Source organism: Neophocaena asiaeorientalis, unplaced genomic scaffold (genome assembly GCF_003031525.2).
Source record: "Neophocaena asiaeorientalis asiaeorientalis breed wild unplaced genomic scaffold, Neophocaena_asiaeorientalis_V1.1 scaffold114, whole genome shotgun sequence".
NCBI classification, from domain to species: domain Eukaryota; kingdom Metazoa; phylum Chordata; class Mammalia; order Artiodactyla; family Phocoenidae; genus Neophocaena; species Neophocaena asiaeorientalis.
The window spans coordinates 7,997,523-8,017,003 of record NW_020173116.1 but is presented as its reverse complement, the minus strand read 5'-3'; the positions used below and the strand labels follow the sequence as shown (position 1 = coordinate 8,017,003).

Below are 19,481 nucleotides of genomic sequence, written 5' to 3'. Positions count from 1 at the left end.
CCTTTGCCCGCCGCGGGACCCGGGGGCCCGCCGTCAATCTGCCCAGGTGGGAGCGGTGATTGGCCGCGGGGCCCGCCCCCCAGAAAACTCCGCCGGGCTTGCGTAGGCTGCGCGCTCGGGGTGGGAGAGGCGCGTAAGGAGCCGCCGCCGTCCGGGTCAGCGGGCCAGGCCGCCGTTGGTCACTCCTGCAGCCCGCCTGCTGGGCAGGGCCGGCCCGGCCCGGCCATGGAGTCCTACGACATCATCGCCAACCAGCCCGTGGTCATCGACAACGTGAGGCTTGGCAGCCGGGGGGAGGGCGCACGCGGCAGTGCACGCGGGGACCCCCGACAGACTCCACTGGTCCCTCTAGCTCACTGCCCGCCCGCCACCCCTAACGGCCGTCTCCACCTGGCCCTGTAGTTGGGGCCACGGGGCCAGCCCCCGCTGGCGCGGCGGAACCCCAGCCCGAGCCCTCCCTGAGCCGGGCAGGGAGGTCCGGAGAAGAAAGGGGTCCCATCGTTCTGGCGGCCCTTGGTCAGCATCCGGAGAGGTGGGGTGACAGTCGGGCGGCCCGGCCGAGGCACCCCGGACCTTTCTCAGTTGAGAGTGGGGTTGCTGGGCAGGTTTCGACCCCAGCCCCTTTACCTCTTCTCAGGCTGTGGCCCTGGCTGCCCTCTTGCACACTGCTGGCCTCATCTTTTGGAGAAGGTTGGCCTGGGGGCCTCTACAACAGCTCTTTCCAAGTGCTGCACCCCCAGGCAGCACTACCAGAGTGGGCAGGCCCTACTGTGCCCTTTTCCTGGGACTGGGGAAAATGCAAGTTAAGCTCTGCCCACCACATAGCCGCCACCACCTGGCTGACCACTTGGCTACTTTGACCCTCTCCTTAAGTGCTCCCGGAGCCAAGCAGAAGTTCCACAGCCGGCAGGGAAGTGGAGAGAGTTCAGGACTACTCTTCCCAGGACCCATAGCAGTTTGGGAACATTGTTTGCAAACTCAGAGGAAAGTTGCCTGGCTTCATTGTGGTTTGTCCTTCAGCACTGGGGCTCAGCATGTTTTCTGGTCCACGGGAAGAAAATGAAGGGCAGGGATCCGTGGATCTGCCCCTAGCTGGTATCTGCCTCTGGTGTGTGGGCCTTGGAGTTTTTGATAATGACTCACTTCTCTTTCTGGGATCTGTCTCCCTGTAATCCCTGAACGGCTGTCTTTTTTGGAGTACCCATGTACATGCCCTGAGTCACAGCAGGGCATGTTTAATAAGGCTAGAGCTGGGCTTGGAGGATGCTCTCCATCAGGCTACAGGAAAGATCGGGCCAGTTCCTTACTTGGCGGGCTAATCAACAAGTTAATGAGTTTAGAGGGCAACCTGTTTGGTTCCTCTGGGCTTCCAGCCCCTCCTCTGTAATTTGGGGATGTTTATTTCTGCTCTGCAGACCCCAAGGGTTGTGATGGAGATCTATGGGAAGAGAGGTTGAGATGCTCATTCCTGCAGTGAGTGGGAGGTTTCTAGATGCCAGGTTCCCTTTAAGATATTCTAAGTCCAGCTTCCATGCTGGAGCAGTGGCAAGACCAAGCTGTCCTCCTGTAGTCTCTGGAGAAGCCACTTGAGGATAGGTGCCAGTTGTCCCAGTGAACCCAGTGATCTTCCCCAGCGGGTCCTGTATGTGGCCCGTGGTTGCTGAGGGGAGGGGGCCAGAGAGTGTTGCAAAAAGCTTATGGGTTGCTTCTAGCTGGGTTTTGGGAGTAGCTTGTGCTGCTATGGAGTCCTCCTGCCTGGAGCTGACCTTGGAGTGTGCAGACGAGGATGTACTTCGTGGTTCCTCTGTCTCCACACTAGTGACATTTTGGCCTGGATAATTCTTGGTTATGTGGGGCTGTCCTGTGCCTCTTAAGATGTATAACAGCATCCCTGGCCTCTACCTAGAAGCGAGTGGCAGCCCCCGCTCCCCAGTCTCCAGACATTGTCAAATTTGGGGGAGGGGATGCAAAATCGCTCCCGGTTTTGTACCACTGGCGTACTTGTAAATGGCCTTGCCCTCTTGGCAGGATCTCAGGCTGCCACCCCGGGCTGCCATGGTGGGGCAGCAGCCCTCTCCATGGCAGGGCACTGCCTTCATCTGGAGGTGAATGTTGGGAGCTAAACATTGTTTTTCTTTGCAGGGTTCGGGGGTGATCAAGGCTGGCTTTGCAGGAGACCAGATTCCCAAATACTGTTTCCCAAACTAGTAAGTGTTTCTCAGGCAGCATCCCTAACCCTTCGGTTTGCTTCCACAGAGAACGTGGGTCCTGTGTCACAGCTCTCTTTGAGGCCAACTCTTGTCCCCACCTGTAGGGAAAACTCCAGATTTGTGAAGCTGTTGCTCTTAAGGGTGCTGGAAGGAGAAGACATGTGCTCTGGGCTTCCCCCCTCCTCTTTGGAGGCTAATTTTGGTCCCTCCTTTAGCCAAGAAGGAGGAGAAGCCACCAGCATTCCTCTTGGGACAGGGTGTGGTAGCAGCAGCAAGAATAAGAGAGAGACGTCTCCAGGAGAGAGACCTAGATTCAGAGGAAAAAGTGGGGAGTTAATACCACCCCTTCCTCCTGGGAAGTGTTTTCTTCGGGGCCCATTTATTTTCAGACTCTAGAAAATATTTTGTTCAGTCAAGGAGGGTTTTTGCCTGAATGGTGCCAGTGGTGGCAGAGGTAAGGGGGAGGTGAAACCTGGAGAAAGCCTGGAGTGCTCCTCCGGCCACTGTAGCCCATCGGGAAGTTTTCCCTTGGCCGTGTCTCGTCTCAAATCCTGGAGGTTTTAGGGTTTAGTGGCCCAAGCCGGCGTGGGGGAGTCCTAAGGCCCCTGAAATGGCTGGCTATATCAAGACAGAGCCAGCCTAAAGCATCCAGTGGGGCCTCAGCTTTCCTTTTCAACTCACGTTGAATGTAATTAAAGGTTCCTCTTGATGTGCAGGGAACTTGGGTCAGATTTTGTAATGGTAGCCCATCCACTCTGCCAAGAATTGCATCTCTGTTCTGGAAGCCCTGGCAGTGGGAAGGGGCAGGACTGACTGAGTGAGAGAGGGGTGTACGAGGGAGCCACAGCCCAGTTTCCTGGGGCCACCCCGCCTTGGTCTGCCCTCCTGAAATCAAGAGCGTGGGCTGAGTCATCGTGGCTGCAGAAGCTGACCCTCTGCCAGGGCTGACATTACAGAGCTCTCAGCTGTCTCTGGGAGGGCTGGTGGGAAATGGAAGTAACACCTCGTCTTCTGACCCTGAGTCTTCTGTCCTGCCAAGGCCTGCTCTGTAGTCCCATGGCCCATAGGCCTAGGTTCTGACCTTTGCCCCGTGGCCACCTCCTGATGCTTTGAGTACAGTTACCCTCTTGAACATTGGAGTTGGACTTTGGTCTTCCTGGACTGGGCTCAGCTGTGCCCCCTGCCCACCTCCCTGACCTCTCCTGTCTTCACAGTGTCGGACGCCCCAAACACATGCGGGTGATGGCTGGAGCCCTGGAAGGGGACCTCTTCATTGGACCAAAAGCAGAGGTAATACCTGTGGAGCCTGCCTTTTTCTGGGTTTTGGGTCTTCATTGTCCCAGGAGCCTTGACTGGTGATCAGAGCTGTACCGCCAGAGAGGGCCCTGGGCGTCTGTTCTCTGAGGCCATCTGCTGGGTGCCCTCCTGGCTCCAGGATCCAGGCTGCAGCTCAGCGGTACTGCACCATGGTCCCTTTGCTCTGTGCGATGGCACCATGGTTCCTGTATAGGGCAGCAGAGTTAGACCACTTCATGCCCTGTCTTTTAGAAACTACAAAGGAAAGAACTGGTTAAAATGTGACTTAAAAGTCTGAATCACTGGGACTTGATGACCTGAGTGAGAGGGCCAGCTCTTGTGCTCCAGCCGGGGAGACACCTAGAGGCTGCAGGGCCAGATGAGGCCCTTGGGAGGAGGAGTGAATGGGGGTGAGGGTGGCAGAGATAACAGGCAAGTGCAGTTTAGGCACCCGGGGTGTCTACGGTGTGGGGTGTCGAGGGCTCGGGGTGCAGATAATGGGGCTCTCAGGAGGTGGGGTCAGGAGGAGCCGCGGCTGTGGGTGAGAGGCCGAGTGGCGCTGGGCAGGAAGGGGCACGTTTGGGGGGAAGTTGAAGGGCAGGTCCGCGTGAGAGGCGCAAGCACTGGCTGAAGAGCTGGGAGGAGAGGTGGCTCACGGCATCCAGCTGTGCCTGGGAGGAGCGGTGGCAGCACGTGACCGCAGGAGGGGACCAAGTAGGATCGGCCTGCGTGGGGGCTCCTGGCACTGAAGTGGTGGGGATGGAGGTCAGGCTGTGCTGGCCGTGAGTGTAGAGGACGAAGGGCTGTGGAGGGATCTGCAGGGTGGGAGGGAGCACTCTGCCACCCTCTCTGGTCCTGGCCTTGGAGACTGGCTGGGCTCTGAGAGCCTGAGAAGCAGTTGGACAGATGAACCTGTGCCGGGTTCAGGACCTGTCACGGGGCATGGGGACACCCGGCGAGCGGATGAAGGGGCAGCTCCCAGGCGGGCAGGGAGCAGTTGCTGGGTGAATGTCTGGTGCCACAGTGGGCCTCCCCACTCCGCAGGAGCACCGGGGGCTGCTGGCCATCCGCTACCCCATGGAGCACGGTGTGGTGCGGGACTGGAACGACATGGAGCGCATCTGGCAGTACGTCTACTCCAAGGACCAGCTGCAGACCTTCTCCGAGGAGGTGGGGCAGTGGCCCCTCCCGCCAGGGGGCCCGGTTCTCCCTGCGGTGTCCTCTCCCTGCCCGCGGCGTCCCAGTCAGGCTTCCTCGTTTCCTCTGGCTTTGTCAGGGCCTGCCGCCTCTGTGTTGCGTGGGCCTGGGTCCACACAGTCCGTGGCTGCCGAGCAGAATTTTCCAGGGAGCGCTGGATCTTTGGAAGAGTAAAACTACCGGCAGATGGTGGGCTTGTGCCGTCGGGAGGGATGGCAGGCCGCAGCGTCACGTGCTCACAGGGGCGGGTGGCTCTCTGGAAGGACCATTGCAGCGCCAGTACGCTGTCTTTGCACCTGCCGGCAACTCTGGCGTCTCTTGCAGCATCCTGTTCTTCTCACGGAAGCTCCGCTCAACCCATGTAAGAACCGGGAGAAGGCGGCAGAGGTGTTCTTCGAGACCTTCAACGTGCCAGCCCTGTTCATCTCCATGCAGGCCGTGCTTAGCCTGTGAGTCTCCCTAAGCCCTGCGGCCCCTCCATCTCCGTCCTCCCTGGGGGCAGCCTCCTGCTCGGGATGACCAGGCATCTGACTTCCCTGTAGAAACAGCCCCCTGATGACCGTCCCTCTAGGGAGTCCCGCGGGTCCCTTTTTCAGACCAGATGATGCACATGTCCCGGGGTCCCTTCCAGGGGTGAGGAGGTCCCCATGCCTCAGTGGCTGAGGTGAAGGGATGCTGACCTGGTGACAGGTATGCAACAGGACGCACAACGGGAGTCGTTCTGGACTCAGGGGATGGGGTCACTCACGCCGTCCCCATCTACGAGGGCTTTGCCATGCCGCACTCCATCATGCGGGTGGACATTGCCGGCCGCGACGTCTCCCGCTACCTCCGGCTGCAGCTGCGCAAGGAGGGGGTTGACTTTCACACCTCAGCAGAGTTTGAGGTCGTCCGGACCATCAAAGAGGTGAAGCAGGGCAGGAGGTGGGGAACGGGGCGGGCGGACGGTGGTCGGACCCGGCGTAAGGTTGAGCCCTGGGTGCGGGTGTCCCGGTTGCCGCCTCCTGAGGGCTGTGTCCCCGCCCACTGCAGCGGGCCTGCTACCTGTCCATCAGCCCGCAGAAGGATGAGGCTCTGGAGACAGAGAAGGTGCAGTACACCTTGCCAGACGGCAGCACCCTCGACGTAAGTTGCCAGGCCGGCCCCGGGCGGGGGCAGGAGTGATGCCGGGACCTGGAGGAGGAGGAGGAGGCCTGTCTGCCTCAATCTTGTGTTCCCAAGGTGGGGCCAGCACGCTTCCGGGCCCCCGAGCTGCTGTTCCAGCCAGACCTGATAGGGGATGAGAGTGAGGGGCTCCACGAGGTGCTGGCCTTCGCCATCCACAAGTCTGACATGGACCTTCGCCGGACGCTGTTCGCCAACATCGTGCTCTCCGGTGGCTCCACACTTTTCAAAGGTACCACAATTGGGAGGTGGTAGTATGACTTGGAGGCCAAGGGCAGCTGGACCCTCAGACTGCATCCCACTTCCTAGAAGCCTGGGAGATGGCCCATTTCCGATTGGTTTTTTGGGTGCTCAGTTTTTGGTTTTGTTTTTTTTAAGAGAAAGATTTAAAATTAAATTTTGTTTACTTTGTAAATAGGTGATAAGTTTAACGAGGTCTAAAATGTATTAGATGAAGTCTGCCTTCTCCCATTGTCCTGGTCACCCAGTTCCCTCCCCACAGGAATTGTCAGTTTCTCAGCTAACACCTGTGCATGAATAAGCACTCCCTCTTTACACAGACCTTAGTGTACTGAAGCTCCACGCCATGTATTTTTGACTTTGCACCACATCCAGAAGATCTTTCCTAGAGTGTAAGTTCTCTTATCTGGCCTTATGGGGTGGATGTGCCATTTAATTGTTAACCTGCGGATGGCCTTGGGGATGGTGCAATTCTTTCTGATCACAAAGATGCTCCAATGGTTGACCTCATACACTGTTACTTCACGTGATGAGAATATACCTAAAAGAAAAATCCTAGGACTAGAATTGCTGAGTAAGAGGGTGCGTATGTGCATTTGTCACCTGGTAGATATCACCAGAGTTTCCCTCCTGAGAGGCTGTGCCACTTTCACCCCCATCAGTTATGGATGAGAGTCCCCCGGCGCCGTCCCGACACTGTGTGTGTTTGCCCATCTGCTGGGTAGAAGTGGCAGGCGTGTTCTCCTGACTCGTCGTTCGCCTTTGCCTTTGCTTCTGGCGGTTTTGGCTCCAGAGCAGCGCGTGAGGGAGAGTGTAGGGGTCGGGCAGAGCTGAGTGACTTGGGGTTCTATCTCATGCTGCCTTCCTGAGGAAGGAAGCTGGGCCCACCTGTAGGCATCCTGCTGGATCTTTTATGCCTTTGGGGTGGCTTGCCCTTACCCTTAATCCTGGCAAGAATGGCAAAAACAAGCGTGGCAGCACCTGGGGCTGGGGCACCAGAGCTTGGATGCGGGGGAGCTAGTGGTAAAGGGTCAGATGTGGACCCCCAGTTCAGCCAGCCTTGTGTTCACAGGCTTTGGCGACCGATTACTAAGTGAAGTAAAGAAGCTTGCCCCCAAAGACGTCAAAATCAAGGTGAGGTTATGGGGAGTCCCCATGGGGCATGGGGGTGCTGGGCAACCTGGACCCAGGGAGGAAAGAGCAAGAACCACCCTCAGATGCTCTCTGCCTTCCAAGCCCAGCCCAGCCCTGCTGCTCCCCCTGCTGCCAGCTGCGGCACTTGCTGCCTGGCCTCGGGCACTGGGAGAAAGGCCCCCCCTCCCTGAGGCTGGGACTGGGGCTTCTGTGCGGGGGTGGGGCAGTCACGTTGCCGCTTTCTCCCTCTAGATCTCAGCCCCTCAGGAACGGCTGTACTCCACGTGGATCGGGTGAGGCGGGGCTCACAGGGAGGGCTCTGGGAGGAGACCATTGTGCCCTGGACACTTCTCCCCGGGTTGGCCCAGGCCAGGTGGAGGTGGGTGGGTTTCCCTCCCAGGTAAGGGAAGTGGAGCTCTGGGCGCCCAGGGAGGGCGGTTGGCTCAGCCCTCAGGTCCACAAGACTGCTCTCCCTCCCTCCTCACAGTGGCTCCATCCTGGCCTCGCTGGACACTTTTAAGAAGATGTGGGTATCCAAAAAGGAATATGAAGAGGATGGCTCCCGGGCTATTCATCGTAAAACCTTCTAGTGCCCAAGGAGGAAGGTGTAGCGTTGGGAAGATGGGAGGAAAGGGGAGCCAGAGTCCTTAACCCTTTCTGGTCCGGTTCACATACTAGGCCTCAGGGCCCCCTGCATGCCCTGAACCCCCGGCAAGTGGTGCAACAATGCTTCCCTGCAGCCCTCCCCACACACACACGCACACACAGTAACATTAGCTGCACGGATGGGAAGCTTGAGCTGGAAGATGGGAATTGAGGGGCCCAGCTTTGGGCGGTTCTGGGTGTCACCCTTGGCAGAACCAATTAGGCCCATGACTCTCTGCTGCCCCGAGCTCCAGGGCCAGACACCCAAATACCCCCATTTTCTCCGGCAGGGCCAGGTGCCTGGATGCCTGTATAATAGCCTTGCGGAGTGGGGTGGAGTAGGGGGTGCTACTGCTTCTCATGCCACCTCCTCTTCCTGACCCAGCAGAGCAGCCCAGAGGGCCACACCTAGGCATCCCTGACCCTTTCACACTCTGTTCCCCCATCTTTCTGGATGGGTGCCTTGGTGTAGACTGAGTTCTTGTCAGTCTTCTTCCGTCCCCCGTAAGGAGTCTGGGCTGGGCTCCGACCCTTTGGAGCCAGAGCAGAGGATGCACTGGGGTTGGGCGGCCGCAGCGTGTTGCGTTCTCCCCTTCAAAGCACTTCAGTGTCTTGCTGCTTCCTGTCCTTTACACCAGTACCTGGGGCAGGAAGGGTGAATGGTCTTCATTTGTTGAAGGGAAGCCACTTAATCACAAGTCAGACCTAGTGGGGGTGAGGAGGGCACACTTCCTCCTCCCACCTCTCCCACAGAAGAGGTCTTCATTTACCTTGTGGCCAGGACCCCCATCTCCCTCTCCCACAAATGTACAATAATTTAACACAGTTGCCTGAAAGAAATTTTTTTGTAAATCATTATAGTAATAATTATGGACAAGGCCCAGTGTGTGGCTCTGTTTTCTTGTGGTTCTTTGCACTGTTGTTTGCTCATCCATCCCTGAGGACCAAAGCAGCACGGCACTGGCTGTAGCTCAGAAGCCTGAGATTTCAGTGGTTGGCGGGGCAACGTGGCACGGGAGGCCCCAGGAGGCTGGGCTCTCAACCTGGTGGCTGAATTCCCCAGCCTCTTTACACGCTTGCTGCAGTCTGCCAGGAGAACAGGCTGCCTTTCTCCCCTTTATTCTTGGATGGGGCCTTGTGGCAGGCGGGGCTGGGGCTGGGTGCATCCACGCCCTCACCTGTTCTGTTTGAGCACCTCTGCTGCTCGGCTCAGATGTAACAGGCCAATAGACCAAGCCTGAACTGATACAGGATCCAAGTTCAGCCAAGTCAGGAAGCGGGGTGATGGGAGAGATGTAGAAGGCTGTATCGATGAGCTGGGCTCTGAGAGAGTAAGCTGAGCAGCAAGGAGAGGAAGGGCAGTGGACGGAAAGGGAGCAGTGAGAAGTGAGTTGAGAGTGTCTACCCTCTCCTTCCTCATCAAGTACTTACATCAAGAACAGCTACAGTATGTCCAGGAGGTGCCTTGTGTTTGGAGCCAGCGGTAAACAAGACATATCTTTGCCCCTAAAAACACAGATCAGGGGAGAAAGATAAACAGGGCATTTCAGTACAGAGCTGGGGGGCCAAGAGGAGGGGCATCTAAGCCAGCAGGTGGGGCAGGCGGACTTGCACGGGTGTAGGAGGGGTTAGCCAGGTAAAGAGGGGGTGTTCCTGGGAGAGGTTAAGAGTTCAAGGAGATGCCTGGGACTGGTGGGGCTAGAAAAAAAGGACATGGGCCCAAGCGACGTTAAGGCGCAGGGCAGCGTGAGTGGTCTCTAGCTATAATGTGAGGTAAACCAGAGGGGTAGGTTGCGGCCAGCATGTAGGGGGCCTCGGGAGGGTTTTTAGCTGTGTCCTGAGTGATGGGCAGTCAGTCAGGGGCGCGTGGTTATCGTAGCTGTGTGTTGAAGGCAATGGACTTGGTGGGGCCGAGGGAGGGCCCGGAACTCGAGATCAGGCAGGAGGAGAGACGTCACTGAGTCAGGCCTGTCTTCAGAGAACATTTTGTGAGGCTTTGTGGTCACAGCGTGCCCGTCCCCAAGGGGGAAACAGAATTTACAGAGAAACCTTTGTTTGGGGTTCTGTTTATGGTACCACTTTCTCCCAAGCACACAGGCTTAGAGCCTTGTCACTTTGCCTTCTCCCTCCTCTTACCTTCCCCACATTCTGTCAGTTGCCAGGTTCTGTTGGTTCTGTAGCGCCTTTCCCACCTGGTTTCTTTTCCACAGTAGCCACTGCCACCACCCTAGCTCATGACCGCAGCTCCATCCTCCCCACCCAATCCATTTGCCCTTGGATCCAAAGCCCAGATAGCCTTGGTTCTGCCACTTCCTAATCCAAAATGTCAGGCGGTTCTCCACTGCTTGGTGAAATAAAACTGAACTGATGCGAAACTGCTGGTGAAATTGCCCTCATGAGCTATGCATTGTTGCGTTTAATTGTGGCCCTTTGGAGTCTTGTTCCCTGTGTTAGGCTTAGGCATTGTCATGCCCTGATGTGCCTGCCAGCCTCTACTCATGGTCTTCTGTCTGCTGGGAATGACTTTCCCTAATGTCTGTCAAAATCCCATCCTTTAAGGCCGAGCAACACTCTCCCTACTCCCTCTCCTGCAGGGATGGTGTGGTTACAGAGCTCTAGCCCTGCTGGGTTTCTCACTGTTGGAAAAAAGCTACAGATGAGAAGGTGATAAGGCTAGAATGAACCCTGTGGTGTTGGATGGGGATTGGAGGTAGTAGGAACTCATGGCTTTTATCATACATACAGAAAGATGCTGAAGTAAATGGGTTAGAATATATGTGTGTATATTTCTTAGCCCTGTCTGCTCAGAGGGCCTAGAGACAATGACACCCCAGTGGCAATAAGCACATATAGTATCCAGATCTTGGTTTCTAAATACCATTCTTCAATAAAAGGAACCAGAGGTCCTTGGAGAAATCGCAGACCTGGGGCAGAGAAAGTATAAAATGAGCCTAGCCTAGAATATCCTGTGGTACTGTGAAGGAAGGAAGTGCTCAGAAAAGAAGATGGCCTCTCTAGAGGACTTGGGAAGCAACTTGCAGGAGCACCCAGTGGTCAAATTTGTATTATACTGGATTATATTTGTACTATACTGGATTATATTTGTATCATGCTGGATTATATTTGTATTATACTGGGTTATATTTGTACTATACTGGGTTATATTTGTATTATACTGGATTATAAGTCATAGAATAAAACAGTCATGAGTCCAGTCTGAGATCAATCATGGGGGAGAAGGGACAGTTCTTACTTCTAGAATTCCAATTAATGAACGTAGAAGGAATAACAGAAAATCACTGTCAGGCAAACATCACAGTTATTGCTGCAGGCAAAAATGGATGCAAAAACTAGTAAGCGAAAAATAAGGACATTTGCGCTGTCTCAAAGTATCTCCCCATGAGGTACTTACTGATTAAAAAAGGAAAAATAGTAACCTTACAGTGGAGAAACCTAGTAGATATCACCTTAACCAAATGATCAAAGTTTACATCCCCGGTAATCACCATCTTGACGTGGTGCTTTAAGAGACGGCAATGTGACCTGTGTGTTCTTGGATAACCTCCACCTAACCAGGAGCAAACAGCAGGCGAACCCAAACTGAGGGCATTCTATAAATCAGTGGACCAGCGATCTTGTTCAAAAGTGACAGATTATAAAGACAAAGACTGAGGAACTGTCACGGGTTTGAGGAGACCAAGGAGGTATGACAGTGAAATGCAACATGAGATTCTGATCAGAAAAGGACCTTACTGAAAAAGCCGGCAGAATCAGTTAATAGTACTGTATCAATGTGAATTTCCTGGCTTCAGTCACTGTGCTGTGTGTTAATGTCACAGGTTAATGTTAGCAGAAACTGGTGAAAGGTAAGCAGGAACTCTGTACTATTTTTGCAACTTTTCTATAGGTCTAAAATTATTTCAAAATAAAAACTTAGAGGGGAAAAGCTCAGGCTTGAGCTAAATGGTCTGGATTCACAATCCTGCCACCACAACTAACTAGCTGTGTAATCTGGAGCTGTTCCTAGGTTCCCGCATCTCTAAAATGGGGGTGATAATAATAGCACCTACCTCACGGGTTTAACAGCCTGCAACATTTTGTGCCAGAGAATAAAAGAAGTGCTACAAGAATGATAGGGACATGTCAAAAGGCCACAGGAGCCTGCTTGAAGAAGCTTCCACTGGTCAAATTTGGAACAAATTAAACATCAAAAAATAATGACAGTTAATGAATTATAATTCACTGAATACAATGTGAAGGCATAAGTCTATACTGATATAAATTAATAAATTGAAAGTTCGATGAGGTACAGGGTATTGACATCTCAAAGTATTGCCCTGTAAGATACTTATTAATAATTAAGGGATGGTGGAGACTTCCCTGGTGGCGCAGTGGTTAAGAATCCGCCTGCCAGTGCAGGGGACATGGGCTCGAGCCCTGGTCCAGCGAGACCCCACATGCCGCAAAGCAACTAAGCCCATGTGTCATAGCTACTGAGCCCTCACGCCTAGAGCCCGTGCTCCCAACAAGAGAAGCCACCGCAACGAGAAGCCCACACACCACAACAAAGAGTAGCCCCCACTCACCGCAACTAGAGAAAGCCTGTGCGCAGCACCGAAGACCCAACACAAAAATAAATAAATTAATTAAAATTAAAAAAAAAAAATTAAGGGGTAGGAATTCCCTGGTGGTCCAGTAGTTAGGACTCTGCGCTTTCACTGCTGAGGGCAAGGGTTCAATCCCTGGTCATGGAATTAAGATACCGCAAGCCGCATGGCATGGCTAAAAAACTAAAATTAAATTTAAAATAATAATACTTAAGGGGCAACTATACAGTGAAGAAACCTGGCAGACATTACTTTAATCAAGTGACCAAAGTGAACACCTCATCAGCAATTGGACAAATCGACGTCACGTGCCCACTGAGAAGCGTCCAGCATCACCTCTGTGTTACTCCTGCCCAAGATGCATAACCTGAATCCAATCATGAGAAAACATCAAACAAACCTAAGTTCTTGGTGTAATTTTCAAAGGTGTCAATGTCACAGGAATCAAGGAAAGACTGAAGAACTGTTCCAGAATGGAGAAGGCTAAAGGGACATAACAACTAAAGGTAACAGGAACTGGATTCTTTGCTATAAAGGACGTTATTGGAACATTTAGCAAAACTTGAACAGGGTCTGAGGATTAAATGGTAGAAATGTACAAGTTGTAATTTCCTGATTTTGATAGTCATATTGCAGGTATAGGAGAGAATGTCTTTGTAGGAAATGCACACTAACCTGTGATGGGGCATCAGATAGCAACTTACTCAAGTGGTTCCAGAAAAAAAGATCTTTGTACTTTCAGGTTGTTTAATAAATACCATTAGAGAGATACCTGTATTCTTGCCTAGTGAGGAGAGACAGGATCCAATTTCTAAGCTGCTAAATGGCTAGATGGAGCCCATTTCTACCCACAGGCAAAGGTCTGGTGCTCCTAGTGAAGGGTGTTACATTTCCTCTTTGCCCCTAGGGCTCCCAGTTACCAACAGGCAAGAAAAAGAGCTCTTCATGCTTTTGTGCTTTTGTGGTTAGCCTGAGGTAGAGGTTCTCTGCCTTGGCGGCATGTTGAAAGCACCTGGGGAACTTTATAAAGTAATAATGCCTGGGTCTCACCCCCAGAGACTCTGCTTCAGTGGTCCGGGTGTGAGCCGGGTATGGGGAACAAAAATACACCCAGGGGACTCGAATGCGCAGCGAAATTTGAGACCCACTAACCCAGGAGACAGGACTTGAATTTACTGATCTATTGATGCCATTAAAGCATTACAGTTCTATAGAAGTCTGTCATGGGTCTCACTGCACTGAAATCAATGTGGCAGCAGGGCTGTGTTTCTTTGTGGAGACTGGGGGAGAATCATTTCCTTGCTTTTCCCAGCTTCTAGAGGTTAACTGCATTCCTTAGCCTGTGATCCCCTTTTTCCATCTTTAAACCAGTAACATTGCATCCCTCTGACCATTCTTCCACAGTCACATCCCGCTGACTCTCATTCTTCTGCTGCCCTTGTGATTATTGGGCCCACCTGGATAATCCAGGTTACTCTCCCTATTTTAAGGTCAGCTGATTAGCAACCTTAATTCTGTCTGCAGTCTTAATAACCTTTTACTGTTCGACCTAACATATTCACAGGTTCTGGGATTAGGACATGGACATCTTTGGGGGACCATTATTCTGCCACCACAGTCTGGAAATATATGGAGATTTTTCTTTCTTAGGGGAAAACTGGTTAAAATTTTTAAAAGAGAAAAGCAAGGGGGTATCTAAGGCAATCTACAGATTCAATGAAATCCCTATCAAAATACCAGTGGCGTTTTTCACAGAACTAGAAGAAATAATTCCAGAGTTTGTATGGAACTACAAAAGACCCTGATAGCCAAAGCAATCTTGAGAAAGAAGAACGAAGATGGAGGTGTCATGCTCCCTGATTTTAATCTATACTTCAAAGCTACAGCAATCAATACAGTATGGCACTGGCACAAAAACAGACACATAGGTCAATGAAACAGATTTGTATCAAAAAAACAAAATCTGCCTACTGAATGGGAGAAGATATTTACAAATAATATATCCAATAAGGGTTAATATCCAAAATAGATGAAGAACTCATACAACTCAACATCAAAAAAACAAACAACTTAATTAAAAAATGGGCAGAGGACCTGAATATTTTCCTAAACACATATAGATGGCCAACAGACTCATGAAAAGATGCTCAACATCACTAATCATCAGGGAAGTGCAAATCAAAACCACAATGAGATAACATCTCACACCTATCAGAATGGCTATCAGCAAAAAGGCAACAAATAACTAATTTGGCAAGGATGTGGAGAAAAGGAAACCCTTGTGCACTATTGGTGAGAATGTATATTGGTGCAGCCACTATGGAAAACAGTATGGAATTTTCTCAAAAAATTAAAAATAGAACTGCCATATGATCCAGCAATTTCACTTCTGGGTATTTACCCAAAGAAAAAAACTAATTCAAAAAGATATGTGCATACCAAGGTTCATTTCAGCATTATTTATAATAGCTAAGATACAGAAGCAACCTGAGTGTCCAGCAATAGATGAATATATACATATATGCAATGGAATATTACTCCACCATAAAAAAGAATGAAATATTGCCATTTGTGACAACATCGGTCGACCTAGAGGGTATTATGCTCAGTGAAATAAGTCAAACAGAGAAAGACAAAAACTGTAAGATCTCCCTTACATGTGGAATCTAAAAAACAAAATGAAAATAGACTCACAGATACAGAGAAGAGGGGAGGGGGGTAGGAGCAAAATAGGTGAAGGGAATTAAGAGGTACAAACCTCCAGTTGTAAAATAAATAAGCCATGGGGATGTAATATATAGCATAAAGAATACAGTCAATAATAGTTTAATAACTTTGTATGGGGACAGATGGTTACTAGACTTATGGTGATCATTTCATAATGTAGTACAACTGAAACATAATATTGTAATATATTTCCATTTTAAAAGTTAAAAAATAATAAAGATGCAAGGTGGGCTTGGAGATGAGGGAGGAAGCAGACGGAATAAGTAATGATGTGAAGAGTCAAAAAGTCCACTCTAAGCAGAGTTTTGACTGGAAAGGAAGATGGTGAAAAAGGAAAGAGGATGCAGGAGGTGGGCCAGACAAGAGGGCTTGAGGGTAGCACTAAACCAGTCTTCCTGACTGGGAAACTCCTGTTTATAACAGCATTTAAGGTGGGAGTGGTAGGTGGCTATTTAGGTGTCCCCTTCCCAGAGAATGGCCCTGAATGGCAGATAAATGCTTGGACATCTCCTGGAAATGAGACGACAGCCAGAAAAGGAAGCAGTAGCTTTGTACCTTTAAGAGGAGTAAGGCAAGATGAAGGGAAGAGGCTTCCCTGGTGGCACAGTGGTTGAAAATCCACCTGCCAATGCAGGGGACATGGGTTCGAGCCCTGGTCCAGGAAGATCCCACATGCCGCGGAGCAACTAAGCCCGTGCGCCACTACTGAGCCTGCACTCTAGAGACCACGAGCCACAACTACTGAGCCTGCGCGCCTAGAGCCCGTGTTCTACAAGAGAAGTCACCATAGTGAGAAGCCCACGCACTGCAACAAAGAGTAGCCCCTGCTCACCACAACTAGAGAAAGCCCATGCACAGTAACGAAGACCCAGTGCAGCCAAAAGTAAATAAATAAATTTAAATTTTAAAAAAAAGATGAAGGAAAGGGCTTTTCTCTCCCATTATCAATTCAACTTACAGATCTAGTTTGGATCAATTTTGTGGCAATAGTAACCAAAGCCACCTCTATGGCAAATCCCAAAACAAAATATGTACTATTTCCATTTTACAGATAAAACAGCTTTTGAGAAATTAATTGTCCAAGGTGTCACAGGTATAAAGGGACTGAATCGGGCTTTTATTTCTCTCAACTTTTTTTTTTTTTTGGTTTATTATTATGATAAAGTTCAAACATACACAAAAGTAGTCGGCCATGGCTCACGGGCCCAGCCGCTCTGTGGCACGTGGGATCTTTCCAGCCCGGGGCATGAACCTGTGTCCCCTGAATCGGCAGGCGGACTCCCAACCACTGCGCCACCAGGGAAGCCCACAACAACCCCTCTTGTACCTGGCTACAATGGATCAGTCATATCCCAAACTACTCTCTTCCTTCTTCTGTTTTAAAGTTAATCTCAGACATATTTCACCCCTAAGTACCTCAGTATATATTACTAAAGCATAAAAAAAAAAAAAAACTAATTCCTTTAACATGTCTAAAATTTAATAAGTCCCTAAATACCAAATATCCGTATTTGACTTTTTTCTTTACAGTTGATTTTCTCACATCAAGATCCAAACAAGGTCCACGCACTGCTCTTGGTTGGTATCTTCCTCATGTTTCACTTGATAAGTACTCATACCTGTTTTTTTTCTGCTTGCAATTTATTTGAAGAAACTGGCTGCTGGTTTCTGGAATTGTCCCATATTCTACATTTTGCTGATGGCATCCCCATGAACTATGCTTTGAACCTGGGTCCCTTAAGACTTCAAAGCCAAAACTCTCCCCACAAGGCCGCTCTGTCTTTACGATAATGTGAGGACCTACTATCTGCCAGGCTCTTTTTATATATATTATTCCTAACACCTCACAAGGTATTTATTTATTTATTTTAAGATGTAACCCACCCTCAGAGAGAAGGCCCCCAGTGACAAAGCTAGATGATGGAGCCAGTATTACAAGTCCAGTAGGCCTGACTCCACAGCCCATTTTCCCCATGCCAGGTGGTAGCTACCACTGCATTAGGGAACTGGCAATCTCGGTGTTCAAAAGCAAGTGGATGGCAAGCTAGTATTAACAGATAGCTATTCCCAACATAATCATCCATTCCTTCCCAAAAAACACAGGAAAGAAATAAGACCAGCCAACTACGGGAGGAGAAGCCAATGTAATGGCTAGTCTTTACTGGAAAGAAGAAACTTTACATCACATTTTGAGTGAGTTAGTGCAGGGGCTCAGTGGGCCAGCTGGTGGGGCACCAGCGTGTAATGGGTTCCACAGCTAGGGCATCACTGGGCCTCGCCTTTATGCAGCCAGAACCAGATGACAGCACTGTTGTCTTCTTCACCTGAAAGAAAGAAGGTGGCTGAAGGCCATCCAGCCTAGAAGAAGGGACTTTTTCAATGTTAACCTCTCTTCCTCAGACACCTCTGAGACACAGAGTTATGGTTGACACCTTAAGAGATCAGTTCAAGCTCTCTCCCCATTTTTCAGATGAAGAAACTGAGGCCAAGTTTACCTGTGAGTAAGCTGATCTCTTATCAGAGTCACCACTGGTTCTCACAGTCCCCTGCCTATGTAGAACCCCAAAGCTGGGTCCATCGTGGTATGTACCCCTAGTGCCTAACATGGTGTGTGGCAAAGAGAAAGTACAATAAATATTTTGTAGATGAATACTCCTTCACACTGCCTCTCCAATGAGCCAGTATTATTGATGTTCCAGGCCTCTTTACCATTAAGGATGACCTACTGGGGCAGAGAGGCCTGAGGGCCAAGACCCTTAGAACAACTTATTTACACACACATCTTCTTTATACGCCTACACTCACACACAACAACAGATGTGAAGCAGCTGATAGACATCCTGTATGTTAAACAAATATTAAACAAATGGATAAGAAAACAGTGGTGAGGTACTTACAGATGCAGCCCACTATCCGCTTATTGGTGACGGAGGGGACTAAATTAGGGTCTTCCTTGGTACCTGAGGCTGCCTTTGGGGCGAGCATATTATACGGGTCCTGAAAAACAAATGAAGGATCCATTATGCCAAATGACCCCTACCCTCTAGGGGCTAGCAGTACTGTTCCCACAAGCCAGGTTTCCTGGATGGAAGGCTCCCAGAGAGGAGGCCGCTCTGACTCCATCCAAGGCCATGAGCTCCCAAGAAGACACAAGGTTCTCCTCACCAGTCCCTTGCGTGCAGCCAGCATGACCTCCCTCTCCAGCCCAGTGGCCTGCTCATCATCAGTAGGAACACCACCTAAAGGAAAATACGTGAATTATGATGTCGCCCGAAATGATCAAGGAAAATGCACATATGGACATCTCTGCATACTTTTAGTGGGTCCACAGGCTCCTAGAGGTTACCCATACCCACTGACCCCTAAGGACCAGAGTCACGATACCCAAAAGTGGTACACGGGGTGATCCTTTCTTCCTTCGACCATGGAAGCCCATTTTTCGGCACATTTTTTCTAAAACCAGGTCAACCAGAGTCCTAGTGGAGTGCATCGGCCTTGAGGCGGGCGCGGGCCTGAAGGGCGGCTTAGCCCCGTCCCGGATGCAACCCCTGCCCACCAAGGTCACCCGGCGTCTCCGTTTAGGATTTTTTCGCAGAGGGGTCAGTATGGTGGTCAGTAGCAGCGGCGGCCGAGAACAACGGGGAGACGCTCGCGGAGTCTGAGGTTCTCGGGTCCGTTGGGGCGGTCACTGGTGCCCGGAGGAGCTCAACGGCCTCAACCCCCCGCTCCTTGCTGCCTTAACACCACCCCGGGAGGGCAACGGCGCTGGTCCCCGGCGCTCCCTGCAGGCCAAGTACCTCCAGACGCCACAGAGCGCACCACGGAGACTCCACTGGGACCGCGGGCCCTCAGGGCCTGCGCGGCCAGCACTCCAGCTCCGCGGAGTAACCTTGAAGCCATCACGCCAGCTACAAACACCAGCACTTCCGGGAGCAGGCTCCGGAGGCAGAAGGGACTTCCGGGGGAGGGCTTCTTTCCCCTCCGTGTCCACCTTCCGCTTCCTTCCGGCCTGGAGCCCGCCCCACTAACCTGACTCGGCCGGGGGGCGGGGCCGCGGGAAAGGCTGCGCATGCGTAGCTCTGCTTCATTGCGTCCGCCGTGCAGCCGGGAAGGCGTAGAGGCGGTCAGGGTCTCAATTGTAGGCTTCTGGCGACACTGACGTTTACTAACGCTGGGATTGGGTGCAACTCGTTTTGCGTGTGTGGGCCTCAGGGTCCTCGTCCCTGGAACGGGTCAACCACACTGGAGTTCCTGTGCTTCT

The 19,481-nt window shown here is 51.4% G+C and overlaps 2 protein-coding genes across 4 annotated transcripts; one reads left to right on the top strand and one right to left on the bottom strand.

The window, feature by feature from the left end:
* Positions 1-122: 122 nt before the first annotated feature.
* ACTR1B (actin related protein 1B) lies at positions 123-11,100 on the top strand. Of its 3 annotated transcripts, none has more exons than XR_003003128.1 (11): positions 123-273; positions 2,143-2,207; positions 3,425-3,500; positions 4,551-4,676; positions 5,028-5,152; positions 5,394-5,610; positions 5,736-5,828; positions 5,925-6,099; positions 6,428-6,499; positions 7,180-7,241; positions 7,494-7,520. XR_003003128.1 is itself a non-coding variant. In XM_024743883.1 (11 exons), the coding sequence occupies exons 1-11, from the start codon at positions 226-228 to the stop codon at positions 7,829-7,831; spliced, it is 1,131 nt and encodes a 376-aa protein (XP_024599651.1). In that variant the 5' UTR covers positions 123-225; the 3' UTR covers positions 7,832-11,100. The 3 variants fall into 3 exon arrangements, 2 of the variants coding, with proteins under 2 accessions (XP_024599651.1, XP_024599652.1); XM_024743883.1 differs by lacking the exon at positions 6,428-6,499 and adding an exon at positions 7,729-11,100 and having other exon boundaries at positions 7,494-7,534; XM_024743884.1 differs by lacking the exons at positions 4,551-4,676; positions 6,428-6,499 and adding an exon at positions 7,729-11,100 and having other exon boundaries at positions 7,494-7,534.
* Positions 11,101-17,345: 6,245 nt separating this feature from the next.
* COX5B (cytochrome c oxidase subunit 5B) lies at positions 17,346-19,203 on the bottom strand. The gene is made up of 4 exons (XM_024743889.1): positions 19,018-19,203; positions 18,386-18,459; positions 18,118-18,217; positions 17,346-17,544 (listed from the first exon to the last, which is right to left on the bottom strand). The coding sequence occupies exons 1-4, from the start codon at positions 19,118-19,120 to the stop codon at positions 17,486-17,488; spliced, it is 336 nt and encodes a 111-aa protein (XP_024599657.1). The 5' UTR covers positions 19,121-19,203; the 3' UTR covers positions 17,346-17,485.
* Positions 19,204-19,481: the final 278 nt, after the last annotated feature.

Coding starts and splice junctions, on each gene's coding strand:
- ACTR1B (XM_024743883.1), top strand. CDS start 226: ATGGAGTCCTACGACATCATCGCCAACCAGCCCGTGGTCATCGACAAC. Junction 4,677..5,027: donor TGCAGACCTTCTCCGAGGAG/GTGGGGCAGTGG, acceptor CGTCTCTTGCAG/CATCCTGTTCTTCTCACGGA. Junction 7,535..7,728: donor CTGTACTCCACGTGGATCGG/GTGAGGCGGGGC, acceptor CCCTCCTCACAG/TGGCTCCATCCTGGCCTCGC.
- COX5B (XM_024743889.1), bottom strand. CDS start 19,120: ATGGCTTCAAGGTTACTCCGCGGAGCTGGAGTGCTGGCCGCGCAGGCC. Junction 18,218..18,385: donor TGGCTGCACGCAAGGGACTG/GTGAGGAGAACC, acceptor TTTGTTTTTCAG/GACCCGTATAATATGCTCGC. Junction 17,545..18,117: donor GCGGATAGTGGGCTGCATCT/GTAAGTACCTCA, acceptor TCTTTCTTTCAG/GTGAAGAAGACAACAGTGCT.